The sequence below is a fragment of the Prionailurus bengalensis genome, chromosome C1 (genome assembly GCF_016509475.1).
Source record: "Prionailurus bengalensis isolate Pbe53 chromosome C1, Fcat_Pben_1.1_paternal_pri, whole genome shotgun sequence".
In the NCBI taxonomy this organism is placed as follows: domain Eukaryota; kingdom Metazoa; phylum Chordata; class Mammalia; order Carnivora; family Felidae; genus Prionailurus; species Prionailurus bengalensis.
Window position 1 is genome coordinate 17,622,163 of NC_057345.1, and position 13,641 is coordinate 17,635,803.

General features: G+C 52.3%; 2 protein-coding genes across 4 annotated transcripts; both read left to right on the forward strand.

Moving 5' to 3' along the window:
• The first annotated feature begins 294 nt into the window (after nt 1-294).
• On the forward strand, nt 295-6,970 carry PITHD1 (PITH domain containing 1). 2 transcript variants are annotated; one of them, XM_043578573.1, is made up of 6 exons: nt 295-639; nt 1,337-1,380; nt 1,739-1,816; nt 4,364-4,468; nt 5,167-5,275; nt 6,035-6,970. In XM_043578573.1, exons 1-6 carry the CDS (start codon nt 442-444, stop codon nt 6,134-6,136), a joined length of 636 nt encoding a protein of 211 aa, XP_043434508.1. In that variant the 5' UTR covers nt 295-441; the 3' UTR covers nt 6,137-6,970. The 2 variants fall into 2 exon arrangements, with proteins under 2 accessions (XP_043434508.1, XP_043434509.1); XM_043578574.1 differs by lacking the exon at nt 1,739-1,816 and having other exon boundaries at nt 372-639.
• A 2,139-nt stretch (nt 6,971-9,109) lies between these two features.
• Nucleotides 9,110-13,599, forward strand: LYPLA2 (lysophospholipase 2). 2 transcript variants are annotated; one of them, XM_043578570.1, is made up of 10 exons: nt 9,110-9,244; nt 10,689-10,792; nt 11,065-11,096; nt 11,224-11,289; nt 11,743-11,790; nt 11,881-11,951; nt 12,097-12,170; nt 12,246-12,347; nt 12,450-12,623; nt 12,708-13,599. In XM_043578570.1, the coding sequence occupies exons 1-10, from the start codon at nt 9,121-9,123 to the stop codon at nt 12,756-12,758; spliced, it is 846 nt and encodes a 281-aa protein (XP_043434505.1). In that variant the 5' UTR covers nt 9,110-9,120; the 3' UTR covers nt 12,759-13,599. The 2 variants fall into 2 exon arrangements, with proteins under 2 accessions (XP_043434505.1, XP_043434507.1); XM_043578572.1 differs by lacking the exon at nt 12,097-12,170.
• The last annotated feature ends 42 nt before the right edge of the window (nt 13,600-13,641 follow it).

The following is a 13,641-nucleotide window of genomic DNA, read 5'->3' on the forward strand; positions in this document are numbered from 1 at the left end:
CAGCCCATCAGGACCTTATCGCTGTACACGCTTTCTGCGACCAGCTCCCCAAAACGTTGGTGGAAAAAGAGCCTTTAGCCTAATGGGGAAGAGGATTCGAATTCCAGCCCCATCATTTACTGGAACACGAGCCTCATCTCTCTGCGCCTCAGTTTCCACACCTGGGAAGCGGGGAGAGCAACAGGACCGCGGACTCCAGACCTGAGTCAACAGGAACTCCCTTGCACCTGGAAGCGCTTATCGAATGTCAAGCCCTCGCCGAGCCCCGCCCCCCGCCTCCCCCCCCCCCCCCCCGCCCCGGGCCCCGGGCGCATGCGCCGCACAGGGGCGCCTTTTACGACGCGGCGGCCGCGGTGCGCTTAGCGGCGGAGCGGAGCGAGCGCGGCGCGGGCGGCGGCGGCGGCGGCAGGGCCGAGGGGACGCGCGGACGGCGGCGTCGCCATGTCGCACGGCCACAGCCACGGCGGGGGCGGCTGTCGCTGCGCCGCCGAGCGGGAGGAGCCGCCCGAACAGCGCGGCCTGGCCTACGGCCTGTACCTGCGCATCGACCTGGAGCGGCTGCAGTGCCTCAACGAGAGTCGCGAGGGCAGCGGCCGCGGCGTCTTCAAGCCGTGGGAGGAGCGGACCGACCGCTCCAAGGTGGGCCTTTCGGGGCCTGGGGCGGGCGGGCGAGGCGGGGACCCGCGCGGGGCCCCAGGCCTCCCGACTGCTCTGTCCGCCTCAGTCCTGCTGTTAAAAATAACGACAGCCCGCTTGCCAAGCGCTTTCCCGTGCCTGTCACCTGCCCGCCCCTGGGGAGGGAAACAGCGTCGAGTCTCCCCATTTTGCAGGTAGAGGAACTGAGGCCCGGAGAGGGAGAGGGACGCTTTGGCTTTACGAAGCCGACATTCTCTTCCAGGGCTTTCGGGAGGATGGCTGTAGGGCGTTTTCTCTACTGTTCGACTACCAGTCCCAGTGGCTGCCTGACCATATCACCTGATGAAGACCAGAGACAGCGTAGGCAGATGAAGCGTGTTATCCTATCTAGAGCATTTACCGTTGTGGGGTCACAGAGCCATTTAAAAGCTGTGGACCCCATAGGCACATACTTTTGCACACAGTTTCAGGCTCGTCGAGCCTGGAGGTTCGTTCATGGGCTCCCCATTTAAGAACGCTCTGAGAGGATGGCCTGTAGACTCTTGTTAGCATCAAAGTAGTAAGTGCTGAAAAACCGAGGGAGGTCGACTATTTATTTGCATTGCACTCCCAGTTGTAGAACAGGGTGGAAGATGCCTAAAATTGTAGGCTCTCAGCAAATATTTGTTGCTTTCTCCTCCCCACTCCCCATCCCCTCCAGTTTGTTGAAAGTGATGCAGATGAAGAGCTTCTGTTTAATATTCCGTAAGTACCTCCTTGGTGTTTGCCTCAGGCTAGATAGGCTGTACCCAGAATCCTTATCAGGATTCACTCACTGGTTGTGTCAAGAGCACACATCTGTTTCTAGAAATGGGGGAGATTACAGTGTGGTGGGTTTGAGGAGGAAAGCATAAAGATGTTTCGGTTGAAAGATAACTGAGAAGCCGTGGTAAATTTCTTAGAATTGCAGGATGCCAGAGGCAGACAGGATCTTAGAAATTTTCTGGTACAAGTCTGACACATGAGTCACCTGAAACCCAGGAAGGGGAAGGGTCTTGCCTGGGGTCACGCAGCTAAGCAGAAGTTCAGACCCAGGTTGACAACTTCTTTTGCATCCTGGCAGATTTACAGGCAATGTCAAGCTCAAAGGCATCATTATAATGGGAGAGGACGATGACTCACACCCCTCTGAGATGAGACTGTAAGTGGCAAGGCCTTCAAGAAGCCTCGGAGTTCTCTTTTCTCTGGTAGCACTTTATTCCAGAATGATCCCCCCTTTTTTTTTTTTGTTTTCTACTGGGTTAAATATCCCCTCCTCCCCCTCTTAAAAATCTTGATCTTGTTCTGCATCAGAATACACTTATCTCTTCCTGAATTAACGACTTTTTTAGATTAAGTGTCTTGAAGGCCAACAGCTCGTGTCTTTTCAAAATGCTTTTGCTGTGCCAACCATTCATCCAGAGAGCATCCTATAAATGCCAGTTGTTGATGACTTTGCAGTTTCCTTAGTAACCCAGCTGCAGATCTCAAATGGTCTTTATGGTTTCTACTCCTGGGGTTAGTTTCCAAATTTACCCTTGTTATTTCACACAGTTAAAAATCTTTGCGTGTGTTTTGTTTACATGGAATTACTCCATCTGAGTGTGCATGCCCTTTAGCGAGCAAAGTTCCGTAGGCCTCTTGCGGTACAGGAATCTGTTGCCACCAGGGCTGGTGCCCCCTATTTGACGGCTTGCCTTATTCCAGCATAGCCTTCCTAAAAGGAGGGGCAAACTTTTGAGTGCTGGAGAAACAAATACCAGAAGAACTTTACATTTTAAGGAATTTCTTCTGAAAACGTTTAAAGAGAAATTTAAGAAACTCACACTTTTTGAATGTTAGAAATATAAATTTGAAAGCAAACCCACATATGCAATCATTTTAAGGGAACAGTACATTTGAGTTGATGGTTTTGGAGGCTTGTTCACTGGGGAGATGGATTGGCTTGAGAAAACTAGAAATCCATGTTGCATTGTGGTTAAGAGGGGGCTCTGGAATAAACTGCTTGGGTTCCAGTTCTGTCTGTACCACTTGCTAGCTCCATGACTGTGGGGCGTTACTTACCTTCTCTTTATCTCTGTGCTCTCATATGTAAAATGACAACAGTAATAGCAGGAACTTCGTAAGATTGTAGAGAGAATTAAATGATCTATAACATGTAAAGAGCTTAGAAGAAGTCTGGAACTTAATAAATGCCCAGTTTTGGGAGGGCAGGTACAAATACTTACGTAAGACCTCCCATCTAAACACTTTACCTATATTACACTTTATCGAATCTAAGATATCATTGATGTAATTATCTGATACACCATTAATAAAGAAAAAATATTGCCTATTCAACTATGACATGCCACTGACACATCCGGAAAAGTTAAATTGGTACTTAATGAAATTTGAACACAGACTAGGTGTTAGATGTTGTTAAGGAATTGTTAATTTTTGTAAAGTGGTATCACTTTTTAACAGTGGTATTTTAAGAAGTCTTTGCTTTTTAGAAATATGTACTAACGTGTGAGTGAAGTGAAATGTTTCAGATTGCTTTAAACTATCAAGCACAAACAAAATGGGGGTGATAGGAAATAGGCATAATGTTCATTATTGAAGCTGAGTGATAAATGGAGATAGAGTAATTAATTGTATTTTTCTCTCTGCTTGTGTATAATTTGACATTTCCCATAGTAAAAATTTTTAAGTACATGTATCTTAAAAGTGATTCAGTTTAATCTCATCACTGTATCGGATATGTACTATTGCCATCCTCAGTTTATACATGAGGAAACAGATACAGAGAGGTTAAATCACTTGTCCAAAATTATACAGCGGGTAAGTGACAGAGCCAGGCTTTAAGCCCAGGAAGTCTGGCTCCAGAGACACTGCTTTTAACTACAGTGCTACGCTGCCTCTCATAATGCTGCTCATAAATGTTCACTATTATTATTCTGTGCATCATTCTTAGAAACACTTTGAAGCAAACACTTGCTTTCTTAAATTACATGCATTTTCCTGCCGCCAATATCTAGGCCCCTTCTGTGTGGGTGTGTTAATAAAACACTCTGGAGATGGTGGGGGTGTGGCGCAGGTCTTTAGAATCTGAGAGTTATAGAGGAGACAGCTGTTTCTTAGATATTTCTTTGAAAAATTTATTTCTTCATTAGCAGTTTTACTTGACTTTCCAAAGCCCATTGTGAGTTGGCAGCCTTGTGCTCTTTTCAAACTGGAAACCCGCAGATACTATGTGTTTAAAGAACTGTAAGATGACTCTATGTATAGGGTAATTTTGAACACAAAAGTTGCTTGAGTGTTAAGTTACCTGCTCTTATCTCTTAGCTGTGTTTAATGTGTTTCTGCCAAACTATTTTTCTCCCATGAGTAAGCTGTTTTGTTTAACCTCCTCAGCTTGGTGTGAATGTGCTGAGTTGCTGATTTTCTCCATGCATTTGCTGCGTGTGACCTGGTTTGAGCCTTCTCTTTGTATATTGCTTCTCATGTGATCTTAACCCACTCAAAGATGCCACTGGCTTCTGTTGCAGTTCTCAGCTCTTTTCCTGCTGGTTTAAAGATATTTGTGTATAAATGCCAGTAAAATGCCATTCCTAAAATTTGATCTTCTTTTGATAGAACTGAAGGCAGTTGAGTCAATAGGCAGTTTTGAAAAACTGCAAAATATGATAATGCACATTCTTGATTTTTCTCCCCTTTCCTTTCTCAGGTACAAAAACATTCCACAGATGTCCTTTGATGATACAGACAGGGAGCCAGATCAGACCTTTAGTCTGAATCGGGATCTTACGGGAGAATTAGAGTATGCTACAAAGTAAGCACTGAACCTGTTTCCATTCTCTGGCTTCTGAGGAACAGCAGGTGTTCATTTGCAGCGAACATATATATGCATTAGCACTTACTGAGCTTGCAGTTTAATTTTGGCCCATCTCCTGCTTTCTTAACATCAGAAACTAGTTAAAACAGTGGAGGGAAGCTTGATCCTCAGCTTGGTCAATTTTTGGCAGAGATGCAGTGCAAGCCATAGGCCTGTTGCACTTGTAAGCAGTTGACAGATCTGAGTGAGCTCCTAGGGTGGTCTTAGGAAAGATGTTTTCAGAATTCCTCTTTGCACAGTGGGCTTACAACAGGCCGAGTTACACATGACCACTTTAGCTCTTCACTGGCTCTCTTTTTCCTAATGGTAAGGTCGGTGAGATCGGCACTGAACTTGCATTAGAATCGCTGCTTGATCATACATCATTTCTCATTCCCGCTCCTTGAGGGCAGGGCAGCGTTGACTCATTTTTCTATTCTTACTGCCTTGGGCAGGATCTGGCAGATGCTCAGGCAGTATGTACTGAATCGATTGCTTATCCAAAAGGGAAGAATGAGACCTAAGAGCCCAGAGTGTTCTCTGACATTTGCCCGGGTGTTACCACAAGTTAGAGTTAGAATTGTTTCTGAGCCGGTGGTGAGATATTCATTGAACTCTAACCTGTGTCTTCTCTCCCCATCCCTTTCATTCTCTAGAATTTCTCGTTTTTCAAATGTCTATCATCTTTCAATTCATATTTCAAAAAACTTTGGAGCTGATACCACAAAGGTCTTGTATATTGGCCTAAGAGGAGAGTGGACTGAGGTAAGAAGGGGCAGGAATTCCTGGCCCCCCGGTATATATGCATATGCGTGTGTATATCTGTGTGTTGCCATATGGGCACTTTAGGGAAAGGAAAGAGAGCAGGTGAGACGCTGCTTGCTCCCAGTCTGTTTATAATTTTTCTTGGTTTCGTTACTGCACACTGTCCATCTCCTTTGGCCGGCTGTCCGTACTTTTTTTTTTTTTTAACGTTTATTTATTTTTGAGACAGAGGGAGACAGAGTATGAACGGGGGAGGGTCAGAGAGAGGGAGACACAGAATCTGAAACAGGCTCCAGGCTCTGAGCTGTCAGCACAGAGCCTGACGCGGGGCTCGAACTCACGGACCGCGAGATCATGACCTGAGCTGAAGTCGGATGCTTAACCAACTGAGCCACCCAGGCGCCCCAGGCTGTCCGTATTTTTAAGGGAGTTGAAGTAGCCCAATTGACACCAATTCATTTTTTTCACTTTAAGGTTCTTTTCTTTATCCACCATTTTTGATGACCTTTCTTGTGTCAGGAACCAGAGAGAAGATGATAAGATGGACAAGGTCCTTTTCTCATGGTGGCACCATTATAGTGGGGGAATGAATCTTCTAAGTTATGGGGTGAATCATTGATAATGGTCTTTGCAGTCTTCCTAGGATGATTGTATCAGCAGGGGGAAGAGGTGGCTTCCAGAAATGAACCTGAGTAAGGACGACTCCACTGTATGGTCTGGGAAATGGCCAGCTGACCCAGCCTCTCACTTTTCTTGCAGCTTCGACGACACGAGGTGACCATCTGCAATTATGAAGCCTCAGCCAACCCAGCAGACCACAGGGTCCATCAGGTTACCCCACAGACACACTTCATTTCCTAAGGCTGGCCAGGGCTCCCACAGAGGCGCTGTGTCAGTGAAGACGTGCAGCATCCTGTTGGGGAGGACAAAGAGATGGGGTTCCGGAGAGAGTTGGCGCCACAGCCTCTGCCAGGCTGTGTCTTTGGGGCTTTTGCTGCAGAAACCCGGCCTATGGAAGATACCACACCACCGGGGAGGGTTGTGTGGGTGCTGAGGGACAGTCGTGGTTCTCTAGGGCCTAGGAATTGAGTCTTGGACTGGTCAGCATCTGGCAGTCATTGGATGATGCCTGCCTTTCCAGTCAGTGTGGCCATGGGATCCCAAGCGTCTTGTTGCTTTGTGGCAGGATTTTTGTGTGACTTGTTTTTTTTAAACATGGAAACTGTTTCCTGGGCTGCAGTAAACTTTCTGAAGCCTCAGCATTGCGTTTCTATTAGCCATCAGGAGGGTCTCCAACTAGAAATACTTGTCCCTGCTTGCTCCTTCTTCCTGTCAGCGTTCAGCATTCTTGTCAAGTTGCCCGGCTTGGAGTTGTCTGTCATGTACTAGTGTCCCATGGTAGCTAGGAGAGCAGGAATGTCCTGATGATGCTTGATAGCTTGAGGAGACGGTCTTTCTACTGCCTAGGTAAGCAGTCTGGGGAGAGCATGGGCATCATTTCTGTGTTTGTGAGTTATCCTGGTTGGATAAGGTTGGGACTTAGGTAAGATTCCCCTTGGGACATCTTTAATGTTTATTAGCTTCTAACTAGTGTCATAAGCGCAGTGCCAGAAATTGGAGATCTCAGTTTTTCTGTTCATGGCTTTTTATTCACCGTAACTAATAAGCTTCCTAATAAATCTTTGCCGGACTTCATGTTTGTATATTCTTTTGATTTCTTGGCAGTACTGATGAAAATTTTACTTCACAGGAACTGTGTGGAACTTTGAAATTTGTTGTTTTGTACTAGGTAGATCGTAAGTGCCACAGTGATATATATTCAAGACTAGATCATTTCTCCGGGAAAGATACAGTGGACTAAAAACACTCCTACACCCACCCACCCACACTTTGTAAAGAGGAAGGTGAAGTTACAAACTGATGTCCCATTTCTCATGAGAGGAAGTAACTTGAGTGACATTTACAAAGACAAGGGAGAACAGATTCTGGAACTCACCAGAAGAAACGAGAGCAAGGAGAGTAAGTGAACAGCACACGGCAGACCCAAGACCTTGGACTTCAATTTTGTTAAGTTAAGACAGCAATTGGAGAGAATTTAAATATCTAAAATGAGATCGGAGATGATCAGTATTCTCTCCTTTGTAGAAAATAGGAACAGTGGATAATGGGAATCAGTGTTGAACCTGATCCTCTTGAGAGAATTCTCCTGAAAGTGTTGGCCCACACTGTTTCTCCAGCCTGTCCAACAGAAAGCCTGCCACCACCGTTTTGTCAAGCCTCACGATTTCTAAAATGAATCCTGAAATCACCCAGAGTGCAAACACGATTATTGATGCACTAAGGGACCTACTCGTCAGCCACAGCCTCTTTATTTCAGTTGGATCATTTTGGAGATAAAAATATAAGCTATGTCTTTAAATTTGGAGTAGGGGGAAGAGCAAAGTTAGAAATCTTAGAGCAGACTATCCCTTCATTAATTCCACTAATTAAAATCTAATCACAGGTAGCCCCTGGGACTGGGTTTCTGAATATGAAGTTTCACTCTGAAGAATCTGTTCCAGGATGTGAAGAAGGGCCCCAGGATCTCAGGCGATTGGGGGTGTAGTATAGGAGGAATTGTTTACTCTTCCATAAGCAGACCTAGCAGGGATCCTATGTGGGGGGCAGTTACGTGGTCTCCGTGCACTTCTTCCTTTCTGACATCTAGTCTGGGTCTTCGGCTTGTTGCACTTCTCAGGACTCAAAGATTTCCTGCTCAGAATCCTGGTGTTTTAGGCTCTTTGTGGCCCTTTGAACACTAAGGCCAAACTGCCTCTCAGCCTGGGAAAAGTGCTTTGAGTTCCCAGGTTTACAGTGTTCTTTCAGTTCAAAGAAAAACTGTAGGTTATGCTGGGAGAATGAGTCCTAAGCTGCTGAGGTACCAGTGTCACTCATCTCCTGTTTGCAGGTGTCTATGTGTTCTCTTAGGGATGTGGCCTTCGACTCAGTTTGCCTCCCTTTCCAGCTTTTCTGTGGACCCTGAACCCATTTCCACTTTATCAGTGCAGCAAGGAGCAAAATGGGAACAACATGAAGCCTTTTTTGTTCTTAACAACTGGAGCTCATTGATGGTATTTTGTGCACCGTCTGCATGGCATTGCTTGTCGGGGGCAGAGCTAAGACCACGCTGCCAATGCCTGTCCAGCTGTCCTGATGTAACCTGTGTTTTCCCAGGGTCCTTTTTGGTCATTACATCCTCACACTGTAATTTTACAGTGTATAAAGCATTTCCACACGACCTCGTTTGAGCCTAACAGCAAAGCTGTGAAGGAGGCAGGGTAGTGGTTATCACCGTGTTTTATAGCTCAGGAAGCAGGTGCAGAGAGGCAGCATTAGTGTTGTCCTGAGATCGCCGTTTCCTTCCACGCTGAGTGGGAGTTTCCTCATCTTTAGAGTAAGACTGGAGGACTAGATGGTCTCTAAGGTTGTCTCAAGTGTATGATTCCATCCCTCCAGTGTATGATACATCCTGGATCATTCTGAGTATGATTCCATCCAGAAACAGGGCGTTGAGGTCAGTGGTGGATATCCAAGACCACGGTGAAGTGCCACCCATGAAGACCGGGAGGTGGGAAACTGCTAGGAGAGGTATGCCTCTCCTTCCGGATAGCTTTCCTCCAGGAGGCGCACGGGCGGCGGTAGCAAGCGGGGATTACCGACGCGCTGTCTAGATTCCGCAGGTTAACTCCGTGGCTTCATTACGGGGAGTGGCCCCGCCGTATCCAACATGGCAGCTTCTATCTGGCGGATCGCCGACGCCCACTTCCGGGTTCCGTACTGCTGGCCAGGCTACTTCCGGCAGCGCGATGGCTGGGTTCCCGGGACTCGAACGGAAGTTCCGGCGGGGGCGGCCGAGGGGGAAGAGAGTGTGTCTGTGCAGGAGAAAGAGGAGAATCGCCCGAGAGGTCTCGAAACCCCCAGGGAGTGGAGGTACCCTCGTCCGGGGCCAGCCGGCGGAGGGAGGGCACGGGGGTGGGGGGGAGAGGGGGAGATCGGAGCACCGCGGGGGTCCCGGAGAGTGGGGAGGGGACCGCAGTTGTGAGGGATGGGGGTGGGGAGTGAGGTGCGAAAAGGCGCTGGCCAGTCCTGGGGACTTTGGGGGGAGAGAGGGGAGAGAAGGCGGCCGGGCTATGACGGGAGGGACTTAGGGTTGAAGTGGAAGATCTCATTGTGGGGCGGGGGCTCCACAGGGTCAAAAGTAGAACAATCCTTTGTGGACAAGAGAGGGTCCTGGGTCAAGGTAGAAAATGTCACTGTGAGAAGGGGGCGACCCTTGGTCAGAACAGACATTCCCAGGGTAGGGAGTGGGAGAGCCTGGATTAGAGTGGAAGTTGTTACCGTGGGGAGCTCCCTTCCCTGGTCAGCGGGGAAGGCATTACTTTGAGAGAGGGGACCCTGGGGTGAGAGGTGGAAGTCTCCCAGTGAGGAGGGAAGGGAATCCCAGCTTAGGACGAAACGTGCATCTCCCATGTGGGAAGAGGGACCCCAGGGTCAGAGGTGAGGGATCCCACGTGGAGAGGTGCACTCAGGGTCAGAGATGGAAGGTTGAAGCCAGTGGGGAAGGCGGGAGGGGTGGGCGCCGCTGGGAAGGGCAGGCGTTTAGGGACAGGTTGCACAAGCTTCTGGGGACTTTGGAGGATGCTAAGGACGGGGAGGAGCCCGCCAGCCTTACATTCTTTCATGTGTTTGGGAGCCCCAGAGCATGGTCAAACCGGGGGACCCGGTTGGATTCAGGGGCAGTAGCAGCAGGTAGCACCGTTCAGCGGGGCGTGGGGCGCCAGTTACGGCTGGTGGACGGGAGTTCGTGCGCCTCCTGGAGACCTGGGCAGCCCCCCGGGGCTCTGCGAACGGCTGAGCCGGAAACTGCTTGTGAAGGCTGGGTGGGGGCTGGATGGGAGAGAGGTGGGAGAAAATGTGTGGGGTGGTTGAGGGTAGGGGCTGAAAGCATATTTTTCTGGCATTCCCCCCCCCCTTCGTTTCCCAGTAGGGCTGAGAGTTGGGGAGGAGGGGACCAGGGGCTCTATTAGAGGCATGATGATTGGAAAGCAGGGGGGACGACAGCAGGGGATGCCCTGCCCCTCCCCTCCCGCACGGTCCCTAAGCCCCACTTCTGCCCCTCTCCAGCAAGCTCAGGCTAAGGGGTGGACCAGAACCGGGGACGCTAGGGTGGCCGCCTCTGCTTTTCAGCCTGGAATAGAGGCAAACTTCCTACCCCCTGTGGCCTGAGACTTCTTTCCTGCCTTTTCTTTGTGGCCAGGACAGAACCCGGGGTGCTTTGGGGGGTTGACGGCCTGAGTGGGCCCTGGGTTTGAGGCTCTTCTCCTGTGTCAGGAGTCTCTCCCTAGCTCTTGACCACTCCCTCGAATTCGCACAGGCCCCAGCCGTGGAGCCCTGCAGTGTATGTGTGGTAACACCATGTCTGTGCCCCTGCTCACCGATGCTGCCACTGTGTCTGGAGCTGAGCGGGAAACGGCTGCGGTAAGGGTCCTCTCCCACCCTGGGCAGCCCCCAGGCCGGCTGCTGCCGGTAACTGGCTGGAGGGGGTGTGTGGGAAAGATGGAGGTGCAGTGCGGAGAAGGGAGCAGCCTGAAGCCAGGCGGCAGCGAGGTAGTAATCTGTTTGGCTGCTCCTGTACTTCCCCCTAGGCCCTCGGGGGTGAGAGGGTGGCCAGAAGTTGGAGGACAGAGGGGGAATGAGAGCAGGGGGGTGACTGCCCTCTTTCCACCTCCCCATGTCTCACCCTCTTCCAGGTTATTTTTTTACATGGACTTGGAGACACAGGGTAAGTGAGCTGGAGAGGGGGTGTTCTTTGGGAAGGTGGGGAAGGGCCCAGTGGGCAGGATTAGAGAGGCCCGTGCCCTCCTTTCTCCCTCCCCACATCGGTGCCTTTTTTCCCTTCCTTCCTACAGGCACAGCTGGGCTGACGCCCTCTCCACCATCCGGCTCCCTCACGTCAAGTACATCTGTCCCCATGCGTGAGTGTCACCCCAGCAAGGGAGGGGCTGAGGATGGGGATAAGCTGGGGGGTGGTCCTGTGGTCCCAGGCCTGTTCTCTCCTGCCAGCTGCGCCCTGGGCTCGGGCCCAGGGCAGTCGGAAGTGCCATTTTCAGCCTTCACTCCCGTGGAGCCTGCGGCCCCAGCCCCCAGCCCTAAGGCCTCCTAGACCCAGGGGCCTCCTGTGCCCCTTCCCCAAGTACTCACCGACCGAGCTGGAACCCCGTCACGCAGTGTGTCGGGCTCTGCTTGTCTGCTGATGCCCCAACCCCAGCCTCCGGCCCCACGTGGCAGGTTGCCTGGCAACACCTTAAACACAGGCCTTGCCTGCTGGGAGGGGCCCCCCCCGGGGGCTACTCTGCCCCCTCCCGGCTCTCTGCTGTGGCTCCCTCACCCTTCTGAGCGTGATGGCCCTTCTCGCCGCCCCTCCCCAGACCCCGGATCCCTGTGACGCTCAACATGAAGATGGTGATGCCCTCCTGGTGAGTTGCAGGGGCAGGGATGGCTGCTGAGAGAGCGGCAGGGGGCTGGCCAGGGTCTTCCAGTAGCTGCCAACGCCTCTCCTCCCTCAGGTTTGACCTAATGGGGCTGAGTCCTGATGCCCCAGAGGACGAGGCCGGCATCAAGAAGGCAGCAGAGAACAGTAAGGCCCCGGTCCCTCCTCAGCAGCCCCCTCCTCCCCCCCCCCCCCCCCGGCCTCCCAGGAGAGCACTGGGCAGTATCTGGCTCCCTTCCCTGGGCCCCTCCAGCAGCTTTCCCCCCACCCAGTCATGCCCCCTCCCCCCCAGTCAAGGCCTTGATTGAGCACGAGATGAAGAATGGGATCCCTGCCAATCGAATCGTCCTGGGAGGCTTTTCACAGGTGAGGGGAGAGCGAGGGGTGGGGGGTGGTAGGAGAGCTGTGCCCTCATGACCTGTCATTCTCTCCTTCCTCCAGGGTGGGGCCCTGTCCCTCTACACGGCCCTTACCTGTCCCCACCCCCTGGCTGGCATCGTGGCATTGAGCTGCTGGCTGCCTCTGCATCGGGCCTTCCCCCAGGTGAGTGTCTCCACGAGTCCCCTCCTGGCCTTTGGGTCTCCTCGCGGCTCGGGGACCGTGCCAAACACTGGCTTTGCCCTCAGAGCCCCGTCTGGCCCACAGGCAGCCAATGGCAGCGCCAAGGACCTGGCCATCTTGCAGTGCCACGGGGAGCTGGACCCCATGGTTCCAGTACGGTTTGGGGCCCTGACGGCCGAGAAGCTTCGGTCCGTCGTCACACCCGCCAGGGTCCAGTTCAAGACGTATCCAGGTGTCATGCACAGCTCCTGCCCTCAGGTCGGTGATGGGGGACCACTTCCCACCCCACCCCTCCTTCCTCCCTCCGGCTGGGAGCCCCTCACGAACCCTCCTCACCCCCAGGAGATGGCAGCCGTGAAGGAGTTTCTTGAGAAGCTGCTGCCTCCTGTCTAACCAGAGTCGCTGGCCCCCAGCGCAGGACCCCAGCTCCTGGGGGACGCAGCACGTGCGGCGCCATCTCGGATCTGAGCCGGTCGAGCCCCTGTCCCCACCATCCCTGACCCGTCCTCTTCCCATAGGCCTCTGGGGCAGGCGGGCCCAGGCCTGGCCAGGCCTGCCTTCCTGGCCTCAGCCACCTGGCTGTCTGCAGCAGGGGTGGGCCACCCTCTTCTCCCGTTTCCCCGGAGGTGGGCCCCCCCTGGCAGCAGTATTGGAGGGGCTGTAGGCAGCGGGAGAAAGGGGCCCGGCCGCTGACCCACTCACTCAGGACCTCACTCACTAGCCCCGCTTTGGGCCCCCTCCTGTGACCTCAGGGTTTGGCCCATGGGGCCCTCCCGGGCCCCACCTACCACTCCACCCCCCCCCCCCCCAAGTGACTCTGCCCAGATAATCGTGTCTCTCCTCCTTCTCTCCAGCTGCTTCTCAATCATGAATGTGTCCATGGCCCGGCCCCCGTGCTGCTGTGGGCTGCCTGCCCCTGGGCAGGGGTGTTGGGAGGGGGCAGAGTCCTTTGAGGGGGGCCTTCTCTTAGGCCCCTGAAACGTGGGGGCTGGGCCCTGCCCCTCCCCGCCTCCCCCCCGCCCCCCATTGCCCTGTTCCCCCCGTAGGCCTGGAGCCTGCAGGGCTGGACTGAGGCTCAAAGTCTCCCCCCGCTGTCCCACTCCCACGTTGTCCCCACTCTAGGGCCAGGGGGGGAGGTGGGGGAGTTGTGTCTCGTCTTCTGTCTCCATGTGGTTTTGGGTGTTTTTCTTGTTGTATCCTGGATTCCGATAAAATTAAATTGCTTCAACTCTCAGGCTGGATGATTCTGTCCGAGGGGTAGAGAGTGATCATGTGC